We start from the raw sequence: 26,443 nt of genomic DNA, 5'->3' as shown, positions 1-26,443 counted from the left end.
TAACACAGTATGTCTGAAGTCAGGTGATTGGAGATGAAATGTTTTATGGGTTATTTTCCCAGAGTTCAGATAATTCAATAAACTTACTACTCATAGATTTTTTAAAAAACACATCAAGTCCGAGTCTGCACTGCCTTTTGCTTGCTTGTTGGTTCTGTACTCACCCAGGTCCTCATCATCACCATTGTTCTGTTCATGAGAAAAGCATTCATCTTCATCAGAAAGAGCTTCATCTTTAATCTAGTACAAATTGGTCACGGACAGAAAGTAGATAGCTGATTAAAATTCCAGAAAGACCTTCAACAACCAACAGAAGCCAAGAAAGTAAAGCTTCCAAATGCAGAGCAAAAGAAGAGGGGCAAGATTATCAGTCTTGGAAATTTTTCAAGGTCCTTTTGAGTAACTGGATGGTGGTAGAGGGTGAGAGCAATTGAACACAAGGAAATCCATGCTGATCTTAAGGTTTAGAGTCGCCTGTTTCCATGAGCATCAAGTAGAAACTAAGGAACAAGAAAGATGAAATAGAGAGTTGACAAGCAGACAAATGAAGAATTGAAATACAGATAGATAGAAAGCAACTGGCTACACTGTGTGGGGAAGTAGTAAAGACAGATCATTTATCTGCGGAGGAGGCACAAGTGTTTTCTTTCTTGGGGAAAATTTGCCAGTTTTCTGGGGGAAATATATGATTTGATTCCAATCCATTCTATGAGAACAGGGCTTTGCTCTTTTGAATTGAGTGTGAAAACTTGAACACTGGACACTGAACAACATTAAGGCTCCTGTGGCAGCCGCTCAGAGCACCAGGAAATACTTCTTTCTAACTAAGGAGTGTCCGTTTTCAAAGGCTGCCGATTCTTTATGAAAAACTCACAGTCCATGTTATCCTGAAAATATTGTACCTAAATCACAAGCAGTGCTTACTGATCCTATTTCTCAAAGTAATGACCCCTTTCTAGTTAAAGAAATGAACCCCCTGGGGTCACAAATAAAACCCAGGAATGAGAGGGGAGGGCAGGTCACCAGGAGAGATGTCCCCCTGAGGCTGACTCCTCCAACCCACTCCTGGATCCATAACTTCATTTTCATTTCTGAATTCACTGTCAGGGTTACAGAAATCCCTGTTGGGAGATGAAGTGGGGATGAGCTAGAAATAGATGAGACACTGCCTCTGGATGAAGAGGATGACTTCCTCAAAGACTTCCTAGTGGGCTTTGTACCTCCTCTGAGCCCTCAGGGGCCCCCCAGCCAGAGTGGGCATTTACTGCAGCTTTCCAGGGATAGGGAGGACACTGGTGGGGCAGGGGAGGGACCTGCTGGCCTGGCCTGGGAGACACCTGTGAGCTGGCCATTTACCACTCTCCGTTCTCTGCCTTCAGCCAGCACCCTCTTTTCTGCCTCCAGCTGCTCGCGGATGGTTTTCTCCAGCAGTGGGGCATTCGCTCCTCTCACCACCGCCACCAGCTCTCCTCCCTGGAACACGGCACAGAGGTCCTGCTCAGATCACATGACAGCAACCTCTTTCAAGAGCTAGCGAGTGTCCAAGGGCTTTGTTTGGGAGTGTGCCTAAGGTCAAGGTCCATGGACCCCAGCCCACAGCCTCTAGTCACTTCTCTGCCCCCTACCCCATGCCCCTCTCCCTTCAAAACTTCCTTCAGGGCAGCAGGGAGTTAGGTGGGGGAAGACCAGGACCATAGGTTGTGAGTCACTAAGTGTAGCCTCTCCGTGGCTCTTTCATCCAACAAGTATCAAATGAGCACTTACTATGCCAAACACCAAGACAGAGGCACAGAACATAAACCCTAACCATGGAAAGACACAGACGCCACCCTCAGTGAGTTGGGTGTGGAGTGGGGAGGGAGATGGTGGTGTCAGAGAAACAACTACAACAGGATAAGACCATTGCATTAATAGGGGTGCTTGGGGTTTGGGGCAAGAATCAATTCCCAACTCCACCTGGGGTGATCAGGGAGAACCTCACAGTGGAGGTGCTGTTTGCGGTGAACTGGAGCTTCCTGTATTTGATCCTTTAGAAGTCTCCATGCCTGTCACTCACAGACAGTCACATAGCCTGGGTCCTCCTTCTGTCTCCATCCCACCCTCAGGGGACCACCACTGTGTGACAATGGTGACAAGCTGCCACATGTCCCCACATGGCCATTATAACTGATGCTTTAATCTGCATGCTCCAGGCTCAGGCAAGCAAACCACGGCAGTAATGATGCCTTTTCTGCCACTGAGCTCTGATGCCTTGAGGCTGGGGGCATGTCCATCTCAGCATCTCCTGCTCCCCCTTCCTCCCCCACCAGGTTCCATTGAATAACTTCAATCTCCCTTCTGAAGGCCGAAACTCAAATGATGTTTCACCAGAGGCTTCCAACTTGTGAGACTTGCTGCCGAGGGCAGGAGCCCGAAGGTTTCCAAGTTAAACAACCCCAGCCCTAGTGAGCAGACCCCAGTTTCCCTGACTGTGTGACGGAGCACTGCACTGAGTCAGGAGGAGAAAATCAACCCGTTGTCTTCAGGGCCTGGCAGGTGGCCTAAACCCAGGAGCCAGCTGTGAGATGGTGGGCCCTCGGAGGCCGAAACCCCCGCGTGGATGTCACAGCCGAAGGCAGCCAGACAGTCTTGCAAATGCTGAACCACTGGTTATCATCCATTGACCTTCTCATTTCCAACTTTGTGTCAACATAGTTTCACATTTAATGATGAAACAAAGGTGAATACAGGAGCGTTCATGTTGTGGAGAGGTCCCCTCTGTCAAGCATGGTAGGATTCACCAAACTCTGTGCTGGGAGTGAGACTTCAGTCAAGAATGCTCATGAGCTAGAAGGCGCACGGGCGTCTGAGGGGATCGTCCTCTGTCCCGAGTCCAGCCCTCAGGAGGCCTGCAGCCCAGAGTGACTCCCCGGGGTCCTGTCCGTGAACAGTGCTGTGATTGAGGGCATTGGTCCTCGGCCAAACAATAAAGAGTCAGGAGAAGCCAGCACCTCTTGCTGGGAGCAGTGTGGGATCTTGGTGAGAGGCGTCCTTCTGAACCCTCAAGTGTGCAGCCTTGGGACCATCCCCAACTGAAAAGGTACTTACGGCATAAAACAGAAAGGTCGGCTCACACCTTCCTCGATATCTTTCAAGCACATCAAGACAGTCTGCCTCTGCCTAAAGGAAACAGATGGTCAGCAGAGTGATGGGAGAACCAGGTGGAACACACATATCACACACATCTCACACGCACACACACCCTTCATCCCCCACATCACATACCACATACACACACACAGACACCACAAACACACATACCCCTCGTCCCACACAACACACACACACCACATACCCTCACATACCACACACACACACCCCTCATCCCCATACCACATACACACACACACACCACACTCACCACACACAGACATCACATACACACATACTCCTCATCCCACACAACACACACACACCCTCACATACCACAGACACACACACCTCATCCCCATACCACACACACACACACACCACACTCACCACAAATAGACATCACATAAACACATACTCCTCATCCCACACAACACACACACACCTTCACATACCACAGACACACACACCTCATCCCCATACCACACACACACACCACACTCACCACACACAATACACACACACCACACCCCCCCATATACCACACACACACATACTCCTTATCCCTATATCACATACACAGACACACACCCACACGTCATCCCCACACCACATACCACATACATACACACAACACACTCACCACACACAGACATCACATACATACATACTCCTCACCCCACAAAACACACAAACACCACATCCCCCCTACATACCACACACACACACACCACACCACACCCCCCAATACTACACACCATATACCACATACACACACAGCACACACATACATTACACGTAACACATACACCACACCACACAACACGCACTACATACACATAACACACCACACACATGCACACATATACATTATACACCCACATACACCATACCACACACATACATTACACACCACACCGCACACAGTACACATAACACACATATCACATCACACACATACATTACACATAAGTCACATACTACACCACACACATAGATTATACATAACACACATCGTACACACATATCACACACATACATTACACATAACACACACTACATAACACACATGTTACACATAACACACTACATAACACACATGTTACACACAACACACACTACATAACACATATGTTACACATAACACACCACACACATCACATACATACATTATACATCTCACACACACACATACACACACACACACACACATGAGTGATGCCCTCCACAGGTGGAGGCCTGGGTTTTCTCTCTCGTGCTGCTCCTTCTAATGTCTTTTCATCAGAACCTTAACAAATGTCCTGTCAACATATGGGTAAAAAGTGTTGCCAGTGTAGTTTTTTGAGGAATAAAAAAAAGAAGGAAATGACAGCTTCTCCTGCTCCGGATCAAGGGAGCTCCTCCGCTACCATTCCACGTCTGCTCCTAGTGGCTAGGACACAGGAGGGTCTTTGAGCACTGCCTGCAGGTCGGATAAAGGCCGCCATTCAGGCCCCTCCTGCGCTCCTCTACTGAAGCCTCACAACCGGCTCCCCGGTAGGAGGGCAAGTCCTGGAAGCCCAGCTTCTCCAGAGTTACCGCGAGGGAGTGTCGCTCCTGTGTTCACTGGCTGAGCCTCACCCCTTGCAGCTCATTCCGCGTCTCCTACGCGTGTCTCTGGAAGTGATTCCCATCTCCAACTCCTGACCCAAGGAAACTTTTGCTGCAAGTCCTCTCTAAGGAGCAAGGATAGAGATCTTAAACTCTGTGCTCTGGAAGTGAGACTCCAGGGTTCACGGTGTCCGGGAGACAAGAAGGAGGAGCACTGGCCTCAGAGCGGCCGAGCAGTCCCCACTCCAGAGCCAGGGGTGGCCGAGCCCACCGGGACTGCCGGAGGCGGGGAAGGCAGGAAACCTTCTCCCTCAAGAAACTGGCATCAGCAGAAACAACACAAGGGATACTCTCTCTCCATGATCTGCAAAAGGCCCCTCAGGCTTCCTTTTCCTGTTTTTCAATGTTTAAGTGTTTTTGCAACCGTTGTTTTACATTCTGCTGAGAGAGGATCTTACTGATGCAAAATGCAGAAGGTCTGGGCCGACCTCCACCCTCATCTTCTGGAAGAGGCTCACCACGGGCTTGCAGGGGCCACACCAGCCTTGGTAGACGTCAACAACTGCGGGGAACCAAGAAGCCGGAGCGCCCGGCCACGTCAGGCAAAATTGATACCAGCACATTCCCGCCCGCTCCGATGGCCATCTTTATTTCCTGTGGTGGTTTAGTGGTTTAGTCGTTAAGCCGTGTCCAACTCTTGCGATCTCATGGACTGTAGCCCACCAGGCTCCTCTGTCCATGGGATTTCCCAGGCAAGAATAATGGAGTGGGTTGCCATTTCCTTCTCCAGGGTATATTCCCAACCTAGGGATTGAACCCAGGTCTCTTGCATTGCAGACAGATTCTTTACCGACTGAGCTACCATTTGGTGGTTAAGAGGATTTATTTATTCTCCCAGCAGATCATGAGCAAGAGTGGAAACACAGGGTTCCCTTATGAACTCAGTGTTCCAAATTCTAAACTCAATGAAGTGAGTAGAGTGAAAATCACTTACTTAACATGCATCCTTTACCACAAGGAATTTTCAGGCCTAGCACAGAGAGGCCCTCTGTAACTATTTGAATTGGACTGAAAGTATCCCTTCTAAAAGGAATAGTAGGTGAGCTGTCAGCATACAATCAACTCTTAGCTAATAAACACAGCATTACCCTTTCCTCCTGAAGAGTTAAAAGCCACTTGCTTTGGGTAAAGGGGAATTTTACCTACCCTAATGAATTAACATTGTTCTCCCAGAAAGTGAACCTAAGAGAGACCTAGGTGGAAACTGGGGTGACTGTTTCTGCCTTGGCCCTGGTCTCTGGAGTGTGGCAGGGACTGGATATGAGAGACCCTCTTGTCTGACGGCACTAGACCTCGAGGCCTGAAAGAAGCTAAGCAACAAAGCCAACACGTGTGCAGTGGACACACACAGGACCCACCCAGCCCAGTCAGACACTGCGAGTAAGTGCTAGATGGTGACGTCCTGATGGTCACATTTTAGAGAAAGGATGTCTTCATGAAGACCTCATCAGTCAGAGCTCATGCCTGATCCACACAGCGGGGCATTTCTGTTCAGCAGCAGGAGTGTATGGTCATGGGGAGGGAGTGTGGGCACTGCTTATAAACTCTCAGCTCTGCCAATTTTAATAGCATGCAATTTGTGATTTTTCTTTTTGAAGGTTCACATTTCAATTTTTCACATCATATGAGATAATTTATTAATAAAACATGGTATAAATTATCTTTTTTTCCCTTTTTTGGCTGTGCCATATGGCTTACAGGATCTTAATTCCCTGATCAGAGGTTGAACTCAGGACCTTGGCAGTGAAAACAGCGAGTTCTAGCCACTGGACTGCCAAGGAATTCCCTAAATTATCATGACTGAAGTTAGCATAGACTCTGGCAGCACTAACACTGTACCGTAGGAATTGGGAAGAGGCTACCCAGTGGAGGGGTGACTTGCATTGGACACTGTGGAAATGCAAGGCTTGGATGAGCAGAGAGGGAGCCCATGGTGGGAAGCATGGTAGGGGTGTACAGGGGCCACTAGGGTTGGGCTGTGGGAAGTGGTGACAGAGAACACTGGACAAGCAAGGAATGTGGGTTTGAGGAGCTCCATCCTGATTTACTAGGCAATGAGGACTCCCAGTAAGTTTTTAGAAAGGAGAGTTATTATTTACTAAGCCATCTGCACTTGGCTTTTCTCTCAAAAAAAAAATCCAGTGACATAGGTATTTTTATCCTACCATAGAAATAGAAATGAAATAACCAACCCAAGGTAAAACAAAATAAAAATTCTCAAGGAGTAGAACCAAGTTTTGGATTGAGGTTTGTCTGATGTTCATGCTTTTTCAATGACTCTAAGAATGAAGATGCACAAATTAAAGAGTATGCGTCAGTTCAGCCAAGCAACATAGTTTTGCAGAAATAGTGAGGATCAGATTGGGTTTGGGAGGGATCGGGAAGCCAGACACAGGGGTGGCAGTGTCAAGGGAGGGAGGGAAGGAATGGAAGAATCCCTGAGACTGAAAAGGAAGTGGAAAGACTGGGGGCGACAGTCCTGCGGGTGTGAGAAAGACCCCACCCTTGAGCTCAGCAGAGAAAAGGAAATGAGTGAAGGCAGGGAAAGAGTGTTTGGGGAGGGAGGAAAGTGAACTAGATTCCAGATACGCTGTATTTCCAGTACCAACCAGAGAGTCTAAGCCAAATGGTCCCAAAGGCAGTTAGACACCAGCAGGGGCAAGAGAGAGGGATTTGGTCCTTAGCATCCAGGCAGAGGATGAAGCTCTGGGCTTCCTTGAGGACAACAGATTCACAGTTGAACAATTTCAGTAGACCACAGTAATGGGACAGAAAAGCATTTGGGTCATATTGGGAAAAAGTCCTACAAGACTCAGACGACCCTGTATCCAAGCCCACCAAGGAGAGCAGGTTCAAGCTCTGGCAGGTAAAACAAACAAACAAACTGGGACACAGTTAGCTACCAATCTCTATGCAGGATTTCCACTGATAGGTCAGCCCAGTCATTTATACCAACTTCCCATCTCCTCTTGCATTCCCTGGCTCTCTGAGGAGTGGTGGAGACAAAGGCACACTTCCCATGGTTATGGGGGAGAAGGGACTGGGGGCTGGGGAGAAACTATATGAGGAGATTGAATGGCAGGAAGCAAACAGAGAAGGAAGGAAAGAAATGGCAGAGAAATGAAAAGGGAGGTGTGTGTGTGTGTGTGTGTGTGTGTGTGTGTGTGTGTGTGTATGTGAACCTGAATAGACTTTTGCATGTTTGAAGGCAGATGGACGTGAGCCAACCAGAGTTCCAAGATGATGGTTGACTTTGGGCACAAATCTCTGCTGGCTCTGGAAAGATTCATGTCTTCCTGAGACTGCCTGATCAACGGGCAGATGAGCACCTGCTGCCTCCGGTCCACATGATTCCCTCGTGTTGTGCTTAGTGCTGGGCTCAACAATTCCACGCTCCATAGATGGCAACTATGATCATGTAGGGTGCCTGGAACATGGCAAATCCTCAAAACATGATGAGTTTTTGGTTTTCTTACTTATGAGTAGTAAGAAACTCACTTTCTTATGAGTTTGTTGTTAAAGATATAGAAGTTTTGCCCAGGAGCCGTGTTCTGATTGCACAGACAAGCCATATGGACAAAATAGTCAAGACCTGGCACCACCAACAAAGCTTCGTAACCCCTCAAGTAATAGGATGTGGCTAGACTCACACCCCTTCCTGGATCAATGCAACCGCATTTATTAATTACCCACTCAGCCCAGGCCTGGACACATGTGCTCCAGAGAGAGATGAAAAGACAGTGGCCCTGTGTCTAGAGTCTGGGTGCAGGTATGGAATGCCCAGCCACACAGGGGCCACACAAGGCTGGCTGTGTGCTGGAAGGTTGAGACAGAGTCCCACCTCAGATGCCCTAGAGACACCAGATGGAAGTGACCACACAGAGGTTCCGGAAAGATTTCATCCAAGGAGGCTGCTTTAGAGCTGCCTGAGAAGGAGAGAGATTTCTACAGTCTGTTGGGAGACCACGATACTCCAGGTAGTCGGAACAACACAGATATGAATGAGGAAGTGGGGAAACTAGGGGCATGTTCTGGAAACAGGCTGGAGGCCAGGACACATCCCAGAGTACAGTGGATGACAGAGCTGCAGAGACAAATTGAGTCTTGAGAGAGGGAGAGGGGAGGGGAGTTTGAGTGCCAAAGTCATGGTGTGGCGGGGAGCAAAGGAGAGAGATGAGAGCAGATACAAGTTGACAGAGCAGCTGCACTGATAGAGAGAACTGACCAGACACAGAAATGGAGCCCTTCTAGAAGTAAAGAAGTGGAGAAAGGAAGAGTGGGGAGCAAGTGTGCTGGGCATCCTTAGAGATGCTGCCAGTGGGCCCTGTCTCCTAGGATTCACACCTTTGTGTGGTCCTCTGCCCTTGAGTGCAGGCTGGACCCAGAGCTTCTAACAAATAAACAGAGCAAACATGATGGCATCTTATTTTTGAGATTAGGTTACATGAAGACTGTGACTTTCACCTCTCTTGTGTACTCGCTCGCTCTCTGTTTTCCTCTCTGCCTGAACCCTGCTTTGGGTGGAGGAGCTGGGGGAAGAAGCTACCATGTTGTGAGTAGCCTTATGGAGAAATTGATAGCAAGAAATCAATGTCTCTGGCCAACAGCCAGTAAGGACCCAGATTCTGCCAATGGCCACAGGAATGGACTTGGAAGTGACCTTTGAAGATCTGCCAAAGCCACATGGACAAGTTTGGAAGTAAGTTAAACTGTAAGTTGAGCCTTGACATTCTTGGTCTGACTCTTTAGCTGCAGCCTGGTGAGAGACCCCAAGCCAAAGGCACCCACCTAAGCAACCCCTGGATTCCGGGTCCACAGAAACTGTGGGATAATAAATGTTGAGTGCTACAGACTGCTAAGTTTTAGGGTAAATTGTTACTCCGCAATAGATATTGATACAAGGAGGGTAGGGGACCAGGAGGCTGTGCTGTTTCCTAGTGACTGTGCAGCCTCTGGTTCCACTCTCTTGGGCTACCTGGCTCTCATTCCAGCCCTTGAGTTCCAAGAGATCCCCTATTCCTTTCAATACCTTCCCCTTTTGTGCCTGAAGTAATTAGAAGAGGTTTCTGTTCCTTAGCACCAAATATGCCCTGAGCATGACAATCAGCTCTAATACAAGGGAACACTGCTATCCAGCAGTACTGACTAGTTTCCTGAATTAGACTAATAGATATTGAAACCAGATATGTATATATACACAAAAGAATTACCTGCTTCTTTATTTATGAAACTCAAGGTTATAGGGAAATGATGCTCTTTGCAGGTTTTACCTCCATGGTTCAATATGCCATTTAGGGATTTTGAAAAGGATGGGTCTAAAAAATTGTCTTAAATTACCAGTTAGTCCTTTGGAACTGAGCATTTCCTCCCAAAGTTCTTGGCTGCTGATGTTGACCTAGCATCAGAGAGGAACAAACGCTCTATTACTGAGAGTACCAATGGGGAGGCAATTTGGTGCATTTGCTCCAGGTTATCTACTAATATCTATCAATCAGGTCTCCCTCTTCTCTCTCCATCTCTTTCTCAATGAAATACTTACAAATACAGCTCAGGCTGCCCTCTTTGCCCAGTCTTGTTTCCTCCTCTCTCTCCTCCTGCCTCCAACCCCAAGAATAACCACTATCCTAAGAAAAACTTATTTAAAAAATTGTTGGGACTTCCTTGGTGGTCCAGTAGTTAAGAATTCACCTTCCACTGCAGGAGTCATGGCTTTGACCCCTGGTCAGGAAACTAAGATCCCACATGCCTCGGAGCAATTAAGCCCAGGCACCACAACTAAAGAAGCCCACGTAGGGCAACTACTGAGACCATGCACTCTAGAGCCCATGCTGTGTAACTGGAGAAGCCTCCCATGGGCAGCAACTAGAGAAAAGCCTGCATGCTACAAGGAAGACCTAGCGCAGCCAAAAATTTAAATTTTTTTAAATTAAAAAATCATTTTTGTTACTTTGCCAAAACAATATACAAAATTGTTTTGTGTACATAAATAGGCATAAACAGTATCATATTGAAGATCTCCTTTTGCAATTTGTGTTTTTACTCAACATTAAATTTTGACATTTATCTGAATTTATGTACAGGGAGTTACTCATTTGTTTTTGCCTTTTTGTCTTTTTATACATTGTATGGAGGTATAAATTATATATAGTGAGACATACAGAACTAAACTGTTACACATGAGTGAGTTTTAACAAACGCATGTACCCAGGTAACGACACTTCTATCACAATACAGAACATTCCATCTCCCCAGAAAGTTCCCTCTGGTCTCTTCCCAGTCACTCCCTACTCCTCTCCCCAGGTAAACACTAACCTGCTTTCTGTCATAATAAATTAATTTTACTGATTCTAAAACTTCATATAAATGAAATAGTACAGCATGTCTTGTTTTGTGCTGGTGTCTTTTGCTCAGAGTATTTTGGGTGTTCATCTGTGTAATTGTATCTCAGTAGTTTGTTCACTTTCATTCCTGAGCACATTCCATTGTATGACAACATCACATTCTGCTTGATAGATGATTTGGGGCTCTTATGAATAAAGACTTAGGAACATTCTAGTTAAATCTTTTGCATTCACCCTTTCATTTGTATTCAGTAAGTAAATACCTAGGAGTTATATTGCTGGGATATTGGGTCAACTGAGGAACCCTAAATAGTCTTACCTAGGGAGAGGACAGGGTTCTTGGTTGGCGGACCCTAGAACACTGTTTTCAAGGAGTTGACCTGGTAGAGAAGCAATGCTTACACAGAGGCCTCAATGCATAGCGACACCCCACCCCCTGCCTCAGCAAAAGGGAACACTTCCTTTGAGCACCACAATGAACGCAGAGCTCTGGGGAATATGCATGAAAAAAAATGATAACAAATATTATTGCTCTCCAAGGGAATATCAGACATAGACACATGAAGAGACAATCATATGGGGCAAAATGCTTAGAGCCACAAGCCTGGACATATCTAAAGGAGTCTCATCACCACAGCTCTGCCAGGTATGTATCATCCCTCCTGTTTACACAAAGAACGAGGCTCACAGAGGTTGAGGAAACTGTTCACAGCAATAAATGATAGGACCAGGTGGTTAGAATTGATTTACAGACACAGAAAAAGTCTCATAACTTTAGAGTACTAAAATCTTAGTGCTGGAAGGCCCTTAGGGATAATTCACCCAACAACCTCCTTCCACAGATGGGCAAGCTCTAGCCCAGAGCAGTTATGTGATTTATCCAAAGTCCCAGAAGAGTCAAGAACTGCATCAAATCTTCAACTTCCAGACCAAAACTCTTCCCTTCCCTGCCCATCCAGCCCCCTGCACACTATTAGCCTGATATTGCTTTCTTCTTTTTAAAAATCACATGCAAACTCACATGTAAAGTGCTGATGTAACAGAGAACAATAAAGGAGAAATCAAATGCCTGGAGATCACTGCCCATCTACTGAGAGGTGCCTAGAGCCTGACCATGAAAAATTTTAAAGTTTACTTTAAAAGGCACCCACATTACATTATGATGATAAAACCCTCCATCCCACATCCACCCCCTTCCACACCTGCATTATTTTTCTTTTTTTTTTTTTTTTACTGTCACTTTAGAATCAACCAGTACTTATTGTCCAGGGCCAGGACAATAAGTAGTTATTGTCTTATTAATTCACTTGTCACAGGTGCAAACAAAGTAAAGTACTCTATAAGGAAAGGGTAGTGCATAAAATATCAAAACATTCTTTGAATAAGTAAATGATTTTAAGAAAGCAGTGATGGGAGAAGTGGGTCTTCAGAGAGGGCACAGTTACAGACATATGCCCAGACTCTAAGAACTTATAATATATTCTCTCAGCAAGTCATAATTAGATCTCAACAAAACATATGTCAGATAGAATTATACTGATTCATATTTTCTTGCTATTTTTTGTTTGAATTCATGTTTCAGTTTCATGGTTGCATAAGCATTATAAACATAAGCAGCTTTTATCCAAATTTATGATTATATATTTGCATGCATGCTAAGTTGCTTCAGTTGTGTCTGACTCTGTGCAATCCTAGGGACTGTAGCCCGCCAAGCTCCTCTGTCCATGGGATTTTCCAGGCACGAATACTGGAGTGGGTTGCCATGCCCTCCTCATGTTTATATTTAAGTGCACACACAAAAAATTGTCATCACTAGAGGTCAAGACAAGCTTTTATTCCTTTAAGGCAGAAGGGTACAATATTCAAGTTTGTCAACACTGTTATATGCTACATTTTTAATAGTACATTTTAATTTTTACTTTTTGCTCACACTGTGCGGCTTATGGGATCTTAGTTTCCCCACCAGGGATAGAACCCCTATCCCCTGCAATGGAAGCACAGAGTCTTGACCATTGGACCACCAGGGAAGTCATTTTTATACTGTACTTCCCATTCCAGACCATCCTCCCCGCCCCCTATCCCACCCCAATCAAGTGCTGGAAGCCAACTTCGCCTTGAGACTTACCTGCAGGGCAATTTCCTTTTTCTTGCTGCCCATGGCTCTACAAAGAAAACAGAAGCTTTGTTATTGAGGGTTCAGGCCATTCCGGCAGCAGCCTCACGACAAAACATTGAGTAGATCTGCAAGCCTAGAGCCTCCTTCAGATAAAGCGCCCACCTCCCCAACTCCGCTCCTTAAAGTTAATTATGAATGGCAGCAAATAAACGCAGTGATCCAAAATGAACACCCCACGGGGAAAGCTGAGCTTAAGCCCGAGGGCTCTTGGCTCGCCAGAAGGTTTTCTGTGGACATGCGGAGCCGCTTCCCCGCCGGGAGCTGACGGAGGGGCGCGCGCGGAGGCCCGAGTAGGGGCGCCGGGCCACGCAGTCCATCAGGTCCCGAAACGCCTGCCAAGGAATTTGGGCGGAAAAGGCCTACAGAACCCTGCCATCCCTACTGTTCCCATTTATTCCTGGGAAACTGAGCCCCTGCAAACAGCTACCGGGTCCTCAACCTGCAGCGAGAGTTTCCAACAGAGTTTGCTGCGACCCAGCCACGGTCGTCATGGCAACACTGCGCCGGGCGGGGGTGGGTGGGTGGGTACTAAGGCGGCCAAGAAATGAACCCGAGTACTCATAAGCCACGCCCACTCTGGGCTAGCGCAAAAGCAGGAGCGTGTCCCGCCTCTTGCTGTCAGGACTGGACTGTGGAAACACTTTCATTGGCTGAAGAGTTTGTCCTGTCTGGGTCTTTTGCACCCACCAAGCACAGATCTGGTGCATCATGTACTGTAGAGCTGCATCCTCCATTCCTGCATCCCTTCTGTCCCACCAGGACTGGCATGCAGCTTTTCTATTGCTACTGAATACATGCTGAATACATGCTGGCTCCCAGGTTTTGACAGATCTGAAGAGGTTTCCTTCAAGATAATACAAAATTACAAATTCAAAATTAAGCATGAAAGTCAAGTGGAGAAAATAGAAACAATTATAAACATGGTGTGAATGATCTATACCAATTAAAAGAAATTGCCAGGAGTTTAAAAAAACAAGGCCCAACTGTATGTTGTCTTCAAGAAATCCACTTTAAATATAAAGCACAGGTTTAAAAGGTTTTTTTTGCTTGTTTGTTTTTAAAGACAGTTAGAAGTATAAGGGTGGAGAAACTATGCCATGCTATAGTAATCAAAAGAAAGCTGGAGTCACTATATTAATTTCAGGCAAAGCAGATTTCAGAGCAAGGAAATTTATCAGGGATAAAGAGAAGGTATTACATAATGCTAAAGGGATCAGTTCTCCAGGAATACATAACAGTACTTGTGTATGCACCTAAGAGCAAAGCATCCAAATACCTGAGGCAAAAACTGACTAAACTGCAAAGAAAAAATAGATAAACCCAAATTGAAGGCTTCCCTTGTCCCTCCGTTGGTAAAGAATCCGCCTGCAGTGCAGGAGACCCGGGTTTGATTCCTGGGTTGGGAAGATCCCCTGGAGAAGAAAATGGCAACCCATTCCAGCATTCTTGCCCGGAGAATCCCATGGACTGTAGCCTGCCAGGTTCCTCTCTCCATGGGGTCGCAAGAGTTGGACACGACTTAGCAACTAAACCACCACCACTATTATAATTGAAGACTTTAACATCACATCTTTAGGAATGAGCAGATCCCTCAGGCAGAAGAGAATGAATATAGTTGAACTGAGTAACAGCATGTCAGTTCAGTTCAGTCACTCAGTCATATCCAACTCTTTGTAACCCCATGGACTGCAGCATGCCAGGCCTCCCTGTCCATCATCAACTCCCGGAGTTTACTCAAACTCATGTCCATTGAGTCGGTGATGGCATCCAACAGTCTCATCCTCTGTTGTCCCCTTCTCCTCCTGCCTTCAATCTTTCCCACCATCAGGGTCTTTTCAAATGAGTCAGCTCTTCACATCAGGTGGCCAAAGTATTGGAGTTTCAGCTTCAGCATCAGTCCTTCCAATGAATATTCAGGACTGATTTCCTTTAGGATGGACTTATTGGATCTCCTTGCAGTCCAAGTTACTCTCAAGAGTCTTCTCCAACACCACACTTCAAAAGCATCAATTCTTCAGCACTCAACTTTCTTTATAGTCCAACTCTCACATTCATACATGACTACTGGAAAAACCATAGCTTTGACTAGATGGACCTTTGTTGGCAAAGTAATGTCTCTGCTTTTTAATATGCTGTCTAGGATAGGATGTTTGTGGATAGAAAGAATCAATATTGTTGAGATGTGATCTATGGATTAAACACAATTCCAATCAAAACATCAGCAAGCTATTTTGTGGATATCAACAAACTGATTCGAGAGTTTATATGAAAAAATAAGAGATCCAGATAGTCAACACAACAATGAAGATTAACAAAGTTGGAGAGTCTTCTTAGACTACAAGACTTACCATTAAGTCACAATAAGTAAGACAATATTTTAGTGAAAGGATAGATACATACATCAATGGAATAAAATAAAAAGTGTAGAAATAGACTTATACAAATGTAGTCAACCAATCTTGGACAAGGGAGCAAAGGAAAGTCAGTGTAGAAAGATAAGTCTTTTCAAAAACTGGTGCTGGAAAAATCGGACAACCATTTGCAAAAAAAAAAAATTTGGACACAGACTTTACATTTTTCACAAAAACTGACTCAAAATTAATCATAGACATAAATATAAAATGGAAAATCATAAAATTTCTAGAAGAAAACATAGGCAAAATCTAGGTGATCTTGGGTTTGGCAGTAACTTTAGGCAAAACATGAGAAGATTGAACCACTAAAGAAAAAATAGATGTACTTTAAAATTGGCTTCCCTGGCGGCTCAGACCTATAAGAATCTGCCTCTAATTCAGGAGACCCTGGTTTGATCTGTGGGTCGGGAGGATCCCCTAGAGAAGGAAATGGTAACCCACTCCAGTATTCTTGCTTGGAGGATTCCATAGACAGAGGAGCCTGGCGGGCTACAGTCCATGGGGTCGCAAAGAGTCAGATACAACTGAGCAACCAACTCCTTTATACTTACTCAGGGCTTCCCAGGTGGCGATAGTGGTAAAGAACCTGCCTGCCAGTGCAGGAGACATAAGAGACACGGGTTAGATCCCTGGGTCAGGAAGATCCCCTGGGGGAGGGCATGCAACCCACTCCAGTATTCTTGCCTAGAGAATCCCATGGGCAAAGGAGCCTGGAGGGCTGCAATCCAGAGTCCCAGAGTTGGATATGACTGAAGCGACTTAGCACACACACATACTTACTCAACTGATTTGAAAACTTAGGTGGACACAAAAACCTGCACATAAATATTTATAGCAGCTGTATTCATAATCACCAAAAACTAAAAGCAACCAAGATATCCTTCAATAGGTGAGTGAATAGTCTGTGTTATATCTATACGATCATATCTGTAAAACACATTACAAACTGGTTTACTAGGTGTAAGTGATGGCTTGTTTTTTGTTTTTTTTCTACATGGTGGTGGTTACTCTAGCTCTTCAATAGTTTGAAATCTCCCTTAGATCTTAGTTTCAAAAATAAAATTCAGATCAGTTATGAAACTCCTCCTGCCAGCACACTGAGCGATAAAGACTTTTTATTCTCTTTAAAAGGGTTAGATTTCTTACCCCACAGTCTCTATAAAATGTAGTCACAACTTTGCCAGGCTAACGCACACAAACAATTTAGGGGAGCCCTGTGTCTTCACACGCTGACCTTATACCTGCTGTCCTCTGTAATTATTAATAGCAGCCCTTTTTACTTTCAAAAGCGTACAGTTCAGACAATATGGAACCTCTTCAATTTTTTCTCCAAATGGATCGCCCCAACTTTTAGTATCTTGTTTTAAAGAAATTTCCATCTTTTCCATATTTTATAACATGGGTCAGTGATTTGATTGCTTTGCTCAAAAGCTATCTTTTCCATTGATATCTCTTCTACTTAAGCCTGTCCTAAGGAAGATACTTTTCTGGCTTGTTTGTTTTTTTTAATGCAAAAATTTCCAACTTTCAGGGTTACCACTGCGTTGTGGAGTATGAAAGACAGGAAACAAGCAAACAGAAACCTTTCTTGGTCCTGCAAGTTATGCTCATTGCCACAAGGTGGTGGTTTCCCCATGGGAAACCGTTTCTGTGATCCCAATTGAACACCAGGAGCATTTTCTCTATGAAAGCATTTCAGAACTGCGATGTGACTGTGGAAAAGAATGAACCGACTTGCTTTAAGAGCAAATCACAAACCACAGCAAATTTTTTCCCCAGACAACTTCCAGCTTTCCATGTTAGACAAGAACGTACATTTTTTTTTGTCTGGGCTGACAAATATCTCTGCTCCCAGATATTGTTTTCTTTTTCCATGAGTACCAGCATGTCCCTACTGTAAGTTGCTCTGAGGAAGGCAGCCAGATGTCTTAGAACTGGGAACTTTCGAGTCTCATAGGCTTGGGTTGGGCCCTGGACTTCCCACCTACTGCCCTTATGAGCTTGGGTAAGTCACTTCAACTTCCTCAACCTTGGTTTCCTTGTCTTTAAAAGAAGGAGTGTAACACCTCCCCTTCGGGGTTGTTGTGAAGAGAGACAATGTCCTTTAAAATTTCTTGACAGCAAAGCCATTATTGGTATTGTTGTTAAAGTACCACATTCTAAAGGCAGTTTCCCAGTCAGGGATCACAGTGGCCGCTCCCTCCCCTGCCCCCAGATGGAGCCCTCTGATTAATTTTCCTCAATCAGCCTGGTAACTGCAACCTAAGTGATGAAGTTATCAAGTGTAGAATTCTCCACACTCTGACCTTAGCTTGCCAGATTGATGCAGTTACCAGGTTGGATTTAATAACCATAAATTTTAAATTTTTTAGGAGATTTAAGATTTTTTAATTGTTTTCTTTGTCCTAAGAGATCTTTTCTTAAGGAATCTGCGTAGTCCCATGAAGTTATTTTTTAATTATAATGAAAGGAGTTATTTAAAAGTTACATGTAGGCTTAAGAGCCATCTCAAACTCACTTTTTCACTAAAATTTTTGCTGAGATAATTGTAGATTCACACAGTTGTAAAAAACACCCTAAGAAAATCTTTGTATACTGTGACAAGTTTTCCCCAATGGTAATATTTTGTATAATTATAATATCACAACCAGGATATTGACATCAATACAATCCACGCATCTTACTCAGGTTTCCCTAGTTTCAGTTGTACTCATTTATGTGTGTATGTGTGTATTAGGTTCTATCAAATGTTATCATATTTAGGTTCATGTATCCACCACCATGGGGACTTTCCAGGTGGCGCTAATGGTTAAAAAAAAACAAAACCTGCCTGCCAATGCAGATAGACATAAGAGACGTGAGTTCAATACCTGGGTCACGAAGATCCCCTGAAGGAGGGCACAGCAACCCACTCCAGTATTCGTGTGGACAGTATTCTCCCATGGGCAGAGAAGTCTGGCAGGCTGCAGTCTCTGGGATCGCAAAAAATCAGACACAACTGAAGCAACTTAGCGTGCATGTATACCCATTGCCATAGTCAAGATTCTGAACACAAGAATCCTTTGTGTTGCCCTTTATAACCGCACCCACCTACCTTCTGGATCTCTCCTCCTAGTCCCTAACCTTTGGCAACCAATATTCTGCCTTCTATTTCTAAAATTTTGTCATTTAAAAATTATCTAGTATAGCACTGGGAACTCTGCTCAGTACTCTGTAATAATCTAAATATGGAAAAGAATCTGAAAAAGAATGGATACATGCATAACTGAATCACTTTGCTGTGCACCTGAAACTAACATAATGTTGTTTATCAACTGTACCCCAACATAAAATAAAATTTTTTATGATATCTAAGTCATATCACATGGTATGTAGCTTTTGAGATTGGCCTTTTGTCACTCAGCATAATTTCCTACAGCTGTTGCATGTATCAATATTTTGTTCCTTTTTAATTGCTGCATATTCCACAGTATGGTTGCACCACTGTGTGAAGTTCATTTTTGTGGGGGATGTGAGGAGAGGTCATGTCCTTTTTCCCATACAGATCTGTGATTGTGTGAGCACCATTTGTTGAAAAACTTTTCTTTACTCCATTTGGCACCTTTGTCAAATATCAATTGGTGGATAAGTGTGAGTTTCAGGCTCTCTAGTTTATTCCACTGATATATTTGTGTATCCTAATGTTAACTGGATCATAGACAAAACAAAGGAATTTCAGAAAAACATCTACTTCTGCTTCATTGACTATGCTAAAGCCTTTGACTGTGTGGATCACAACAAATTATAGAAAATTCTCAAAGTAATGGGAATACCAGACCACATTACCTGTCTCTCGAGAAACCTGTATGCAGGTCAAAAAGCAACAGTTAGAACCAGACATGGAACAACAGACTGGTTCAAAATTGGGAAAGGAGTATGTCAAGACTGTATATCATAACCCTGATTATTTAACTTATATGTAGAGTACATCATGTGAAATGACAGGCTGGATGAATCACAAGCTGGAATCAAGATTGCTGGGAGAAATATCAACAGCCTCAGATATGCAGATGTCACCACTCTAATGGCAAAAAATGAAGGGGAACTAAAGAGTCCCTTGATGAGGATGAAAGAAGAGAGTGAAAAAGCTGGCTTAAAACTCAACATTCAAAAAACTAAAATCATAGTATCTGGTCCCATCACTTCATGGCAAATTGAAGGAGAAAAAGTGGAAGTAATGACAGATTTTATTTTCTAGGGCTCCAAAATCACTGCAGATGGTGACTGCAGCCATGAAATTAAAAGGTGCTTCCTCCTTGTAAGAAAAGCTATGACCAACCTAGACAGCATATTAAAAAGCAGAAACACCACTTTGCCAACAAATGGCCATATAGTCAAAGCTATGGTTTTTCCAATAGTCATGTATGGATGTGAAAGTTGGACCATAAATAAAGCTGAGTGCTGAAGAATTGATGCTTTTGAACTGTGGTGTTGGAGAAGACTCATGAGAGTCCCTTGGACTGCAAGGAGATCAAACCTATCAATGTTAAAGGAAATCAACTCTGAATATTCATTGGAAGGACTGATGCTGGAGCTAAAGCTCCAATATTTTGGCCACCTGATGCGAAAAGCCAACTCATTGGAAAAGATCCTCATGCTGGGAAAGATTGAAGGACAAAAGGAGAAGGGAGCTGCAGAGAATGAGATGGTTAGATAGAATCACCAACTCAATGGATATGAATTTGAGCAAACTCCAGGAGACAGTGAAGGGCAGGGAAGCTCAGTATGCTGTAGTCCATGGGGTCACAAAGAGTCAGACATGACTTACTGACTCAATAACAAGAACAACACCAGTACTTTTTTGACTTGATTGTTAAATTTGTATAGTATTATGGACTGAATTTTTGTGTCCCCTCAAAATGCATATGTTGAAATCCTAATCCTAATGGGATGGTATTTGAAGGTGAGGCTTTAGAAGATAATTGGGTTATGAGGGTGATGTCTTCCTGAATGGGATTACTCCCCTTATAAGTAGAGGCCAGAGAGTGAGCTAGCTCTCTTTCTGCCATGTACCATTCTAAAATATGTGTGTTGGACTTCCCAGTGGTTGGGACTCTGCGCCTCCAAAGCTGGAGGCATGGGTTCAATCCCTGGTTGGGGAGCTAAGAGCCCACATGCCTCAGGGCCAAAAAATAATAATGATAAAAATTGTGTGAACATCTAAAGTCTTAATTCTAAATGGCCTCTGAGTTCTCTAAACTTTGCAAATATTTATCTCAAAGATTTGTGTATTTTAGGATGCTATCATATCCATATCTATTTTAATGTACAAATGTTTCAAAATCTTAACCAACAGGGATCTAAAATTCTTCTTTGTTGACAGGGGGTGATGCTGTTGGATTTCAGAAAATTGGGCTAAATTGAAATAAGCCAATCTTGTATTTTCAGTTTCACAATCAGGACAATTTCCCCTTTTCTGACTTGGTAGACTTCACATCCTAAGGATATTTCAAATCCTAAGACATGAGAACATGTGGCTACAAAGGATGATCATTTCCCTACCATTTTGCAAGCTGGGGCGGGAATTATTTAGAAGTGGTGCTCAGGATGCTGGTCCCAGGCTCTGAGCTACAGAATGACATTGGGGTTGACTCCTGTTGAGAGGCTGACCACATTGTTCATATGGCAGGGAATGGCTTTCACTCAAGCTCAGCTTCTAATCAGCTGCTAGGAAATGTTCATCAAAGGGTTTTTTTCAATGTCTGATGCTTAAAATTTTATTTTTTACTCTGCTGTCAGCAATGTAACTATGATGAGCCCGCCTGTAGTTTTCTTTGCACTTAACTACATGAATTCTTTTGGGAATTCATCAAACTCCTTGAATCTACAAATTTATGTCTTTCACTGGTTTTGGAAAGTTATCTCCCAATGTCTTTCTGAATACAGGCACTCCCACTTTTTGAAAGTTCACTTTAACCCACTTTGTTTTTATGAAAGACTACATAAGTACATGTTTTTACTAACAGAAAGAAATCCATAGAGGGTTTTCACTTTTAAGGAAAAAGGCAAAAAATTGAAAATAGCGTTCAGCATTTGTTTTGCAGGGAGCTATTACAGAGGCAGCAAAAATGGCATTGCCAAGCTCCTTTCCCAGAAACTACACCCAACATCTCAGCATCAAGGCACCATAGCTTTGAACAGTGTCTATGAGCATCTCTGCTTTATCTCAATTTATTTTGTGCATCCATTAGCACCAAAGTAACTGATATTTCATTTTATACCATTTCAGCTTATGAAAGGTTTCATAGCAATGCTCTACTTTCGGATAGTGGGGGAAACCCGTATTGCTTCTGTTCCATTTTCTCTCTCTCCTCTCCTTCTGGAAACTCAGGTGATAGGAATGTTAGACATGTGAATATGCCCCACATATCTTTCTGATGCTAGTTTCTCTTTTTCTCTCCATTTCCATCCCCTCCCCCTCCCGCTCCTGTGCTTTAGCTTCAATGTATTCTTTTGACTTGTCTTCAAGTTCATTAATTTTGTGCTCAACAGTGTTCAGTCTGCTATTAAACTTATCCAATGAGTTCTTGGTTTCAGTTCTTACACTTTTAAGTTCTAGAGAGTTCATTTGATTTTTATTGCTTTGGATTTTTTTGGTAGATTCCACTTACCTGGTGGTATTTTTATCCATCTATTTTATTAATACCTTTTCCTCCACATTACTCAACATATTAATCTAAGTGGAGATATTATGAGTTTTTAAAGTATAGCTTATCCTTGAAAGGCATGGATTTGAACTATACTGGTCTACTTATACATGGATTATTTTCAATAAATATACAGTTGCCTCTCAGTAGCCGTGGGTTCTGCATCTACAGGTTCAGTTCAGTCGCTCAGTTGTGTCTGACTCTTTGCGACCCCATGAATCGCAGCATGCCAGGCTTCCCTGTCCATCACCAACTCCCGGAGTTTACCCAAACCCATGTCCATCGAGTTGGTGATGCCATCCAACCATCTCATCCTCTGTCATCCCCTTCTTCTCCTGCCCCCAATCCTTCCCAGCATTAGGGTCTTTTCCAATGAGTCAACTCTTCGCATGAGGTGGCCAAAGTATTGGAGTCTCAGCTTCAACATCAGTCCTTCCAATAAACACCCAGGACTGATCTCCTTTAGGATGGACTGGTTGGATCTCCTTGCAGTCCAAGGGACTCTCAAGAGTCTTCTCCAACACCACAGTTCAAAAGAATCAATTCTTCGGCACTCAGCTTTCTTCACCGTCCAACTCTCACATCCATACATGACCACTGCAAAAACCATAGCCTTGACTAGATGGACCTTTGTTGGCAAAGCAATGTCTCTGCTTTTAAATATGCTATCTAGGTTGGTCATAACCTTCCTTCCAAGGAGTAAGCATCTTTTAATTTCATGGCTGCAATCACCATCTGCAGTGATTTTGGAGCCCAAAAAAATAAAGTCTGACACTGTTTCCACTGTTTCTCCATCTATTTCCCATGAAGTGATGGGACCAGATGCCATGATCTTACTTTTCTGAATGTTGAGCTTTAAGCCAACTTTTTCACTCTCCTCTTTCACTTTCATCAAGAGGCTTTTTAGTTCTTCTTCGCTTTCTGCTATAAGGGTGGTGTCATCTGCATATCTGAGGTTATTGATATTTCTCCTGGCAATCTTGATTCCAGCTTGTGTTTCTTCTAGCCCAGCGTTTCTCATGATGTACTCTGCATAGAAGTTAAATAATTAGGGTGACAATATACAGCCTTGACGTACTCCTTTTCCTCTTTGGAACCAGTCTGTTGTTCCATGTCCAGTTCTAACTGTTGCTTCCTGACCTGCATACAGGTTTCTCAAGAGACAGGTCAGATGGTCTGGTATTCCTATCTCTTCCAGAATTTTCCACAGTTTATTGTGATCCACACAGTCAAAGGCTTTGGCATAGTTGTGCCTGACTCTTCACGACCCCCATGGACTGAAGCACACAAGGCCCCTCTATCCTTCACTAGCTCCCAGAGTTTATGAAAAGTGTACTAATCATTAATGCTCAGCTTGTTGAACTTTCACATTAGTGTATATCCTTGTAACCACACCCAGATCGAGATATATAACATTTCCAGCACTTCTTTCCCACCCACACAGTTCTCATTCCTCTCCCCCAAGAGAAAACCACTATTCTGACTCCAATCACCATCAATTAGTTTTACTTTTTACTGGACTTAGTATATGTTATCTTTTGCATCTGACTTCTTTCACTTAATATAATGTCAGTGAGATTCATTTCTGTTTGTGTATCATTCTTAGTTATTGCAGTAGAATATTCCATTATATGAATAAACTACGATTTATTTATTCATCCTGTAGTTAATAAACATTTGGATTGTCTCCAGTTTGGGGGTTATTATGACTAAAACTACTATAAATATTCTTAAATGTGTCTTTTGGTGAATATACTAATTTGTCTTTAGATATATATCTAGGAGTATTAATAAAAAATTTGAGTCCAAAGGTAGCTGTATGTTTAGTTTTAGTAGAGTCTACTAAATAGTTTTGCAAAGCCAGTTATGTCAGTTATCAATTTATTACCTCCAGGTCCATTCTCAGTTACCTGTCCTGTTCTAATGGAGCTGGGCCCTGCCAGCATTTCTCCTTTGCCACCAGTGCAGTGTCAAGGTTTGTCAGTAGGGAGCAATGGCAGCCACTGTAGGAGAAAGAGGCTTCTCTTCCGGCTCTGACGTCTTCCTTGGCAGATTCCTGCAGCATGTGGCAGTCAGAAACACAAAGCATATCTCCATGTGCAGCTTCCTCCAAAACCCCAGGGGTTGATTTTCCAATGTATCACTCCTGTGGGAAATTTTCCAGGAGTTTCCACGGTGTGACTCCCTTCCATGGATGACTTCCCTTAGCACCAAGAGGAAAATGCTTTCCAGTAAATTCCATCTGCATGGACCTTCAACAAAGGGCCTGCCTTGTTTTTGAGACAGGCCGTTCTTCATCATCCAGTGGGTCATGGCTACATAATCTCCAACAATGGAGATTCTCAGCGCTGTGGTAGAAGGTGAGGACTGAGACTCATGCAGCTTTGTTCCTCCTTTGGGTTCTCTGCCTCAGCCCTAGAGGCTACTCCCGACATCTGCTATAGCTATATTCTTTAGGGCTATCTTTTCTCCTTAGTAGGCAGTTTCCTCTAATGCTTAATAATTCTTTATATTAAAATTTATTATTTATTTTTTGGGGCTGTGCTGGGTCTTCATTGCTGTGAGGGCTTTTCTCTAGCTGTGGAGCGGGTGCTACTCTGTCTCTAGTTGAGTGCATGGGCTTCTTATTGCAGTGGCTTATCTTGTTGTGGAGCACAGGCTCAAGGCACACAGGCATCAGTAGATGTAGCACGTGGGCTCAGTAGTTGCAGCTCCTGGGCTCTAGAGCAAAGGCTCAAAAGTTGTGGTGCAGGGGCTTAGTTACACTGCAGCATGTGGGATCTTCCCCCATCAGGTCTCGAACCTGTGTCTCCTGCATTGGCTGAGCCACCAAGGAAGCCCTGTAATAATTCTTCACAGTAAAATTTCCCGTCCAAAGTACTGTGTAGTTTCTATATCCTTAGTGCGCTCTGGCAGATACATGGATTTTACACTTCCACCAGCAGTGCATGAGAGTTCCAGTTCCTCCATTCATTATTATAAAGTTCTGTCTACTGACTCCAATATCTGAATGATTTGTGTGTCTGTTGTCAATTTTTTTCTCTGTTGTTTATCAATTATATATTCATGCCTCTTCACAGGACTAGTTATGTTTTCCTATGAAAAAAAAAGTGAAAGTTTATCGTTCTGTCGTGTCCAACTCTTTGCAATCCCACAGACTGTAGCCTGCCCGGCTCCTCTGTCCATGGAATTCTCCGGGCAAGCATACTGGAGTGGGTTGCCATTTCCTTCTCCAGGGGATCTTCCCTACCAGTGATTGAACCTTGGTCTCCAGCACTGCAGGCAGATTCTTTTTTTTACCAATTGAGCCACTGAGGAAGCCCCCAGTTTTCCTATACACAGACTCTTACTGTATGTAAGAGGTAGAGAGACCCCAGATTAGGTCATTGGCCCCACAGAGTGTACCCTCTTTCGTCTCTTAAGCAGGTGAGGTTGAGGCGTGATCATCTCAATCCATGGAAGGATCGAGCTAGGTTGCGACTGGGTTTTAGTTTTTGCAAGACTCACCCTATCTCTGGTTTACCCCTATTTCTCATGTGTGGTTTTTGATTGAGAGCCTTGAAGGTCTGTCTCCTAAGACGGAAGGCTGTAAAGAGTCAGCTCTGCCCTTCAGAAGTTCCCAACTCTGGGACTTCCCTGGTGGTCCCGTGGTTAAGCATCTGTCTTGCAGTGCAGGAGGTGTGGGTTTGATTCCTGGTTGGGTAACTGGGATCCCACATGCTCTGGGGCAACTAAGCCTGTGCCACAACCACAGAGCCTGCGCACCCCGGCAAAAGATCCCTTGTGCCACAACTAAGACCTGACGCAGCCAAACAAATAAATAAATACATTTTTTAAAAAAAGACATTCTCTTCAGGAAAAAAAAAATTTCCAACCCAGCTGTCTGGACGCTGTCCCCACGGAGTTTCAAAATCTGGCAAATCTCAGGAGGAGGCAGGAACTGGGCTTGGTTTTGAGGCGGGCCGTTCCTTCTTGGGAAAGCTTTCTTTTCTAAGCACTGTGGTACTTTGGAAGATTTCAGTCTTTTAGATGCATTCTCAGGCCCAG

General features: G+C 43.9%; 1 protein-coding gene across 1 annotated transcript in view; it reads right to left on the bottom strand.

Annotated features, from left to right (window-relative positions):
- Window positions 1-13,779, bottom strand: part of NME9 (NME/NM23 family member 9) — a 31,472-nt gene extending 17,693 nt beyond the window's left edge. The window contains exons 1-7 of the mRNA XM_081574119.1: window positions 13,736-13,779; window positions 13,246-13,282; window positions 10,117-10,174; window positions 5,178-5,281; window positions 3,088-3,159; window positions 1,357-1,473; window positions 165-240 (exon numbers count right to left, since the gene is read on the bottom strand). Coding sequence (XP_081430245.1) covers window positions 165-240; window positions 1,357-1,473; window positions 3,088-3,159; window positions 5,178-5,281; window positions 10,117-10,174; window positions 13,246-13,278 — 460 coding nt within the window. The 5' untranslated portion in view covers window positions 13,279-13,282; window positions 13,736-13,779. The remainder of the gene's footprint in view (window positions 1-164; window positions 241-1,356; window positions 1,474-3,087; window positions 3,160-5,177; window positions 5,282-10,116; window positions 10,175-13,245; window positions 13,283-13,735) is intronic.
- Window positions 13,780-26,443: the final 12,664 nt, after the last annotated feature.

Source organism: Giraffa tippelskirchi, chromosome 2 (assembly GCF_054371585.1).
Source record: "Giraffa tippelskirchi isolate mGirTip1 chromosome 2, T2T-mGirTip1v1.2.pri, whole genome shotgun sequence".
NCBI lineage: Eukaryota > Metazoa > Chordata > Mammalia > Artiodactyla > Giraffidae > Giraffa > Giraffa tippelskirchi.
This window is presented reverse-complemented; position numbering and strand designations above follow the sequence as displayed.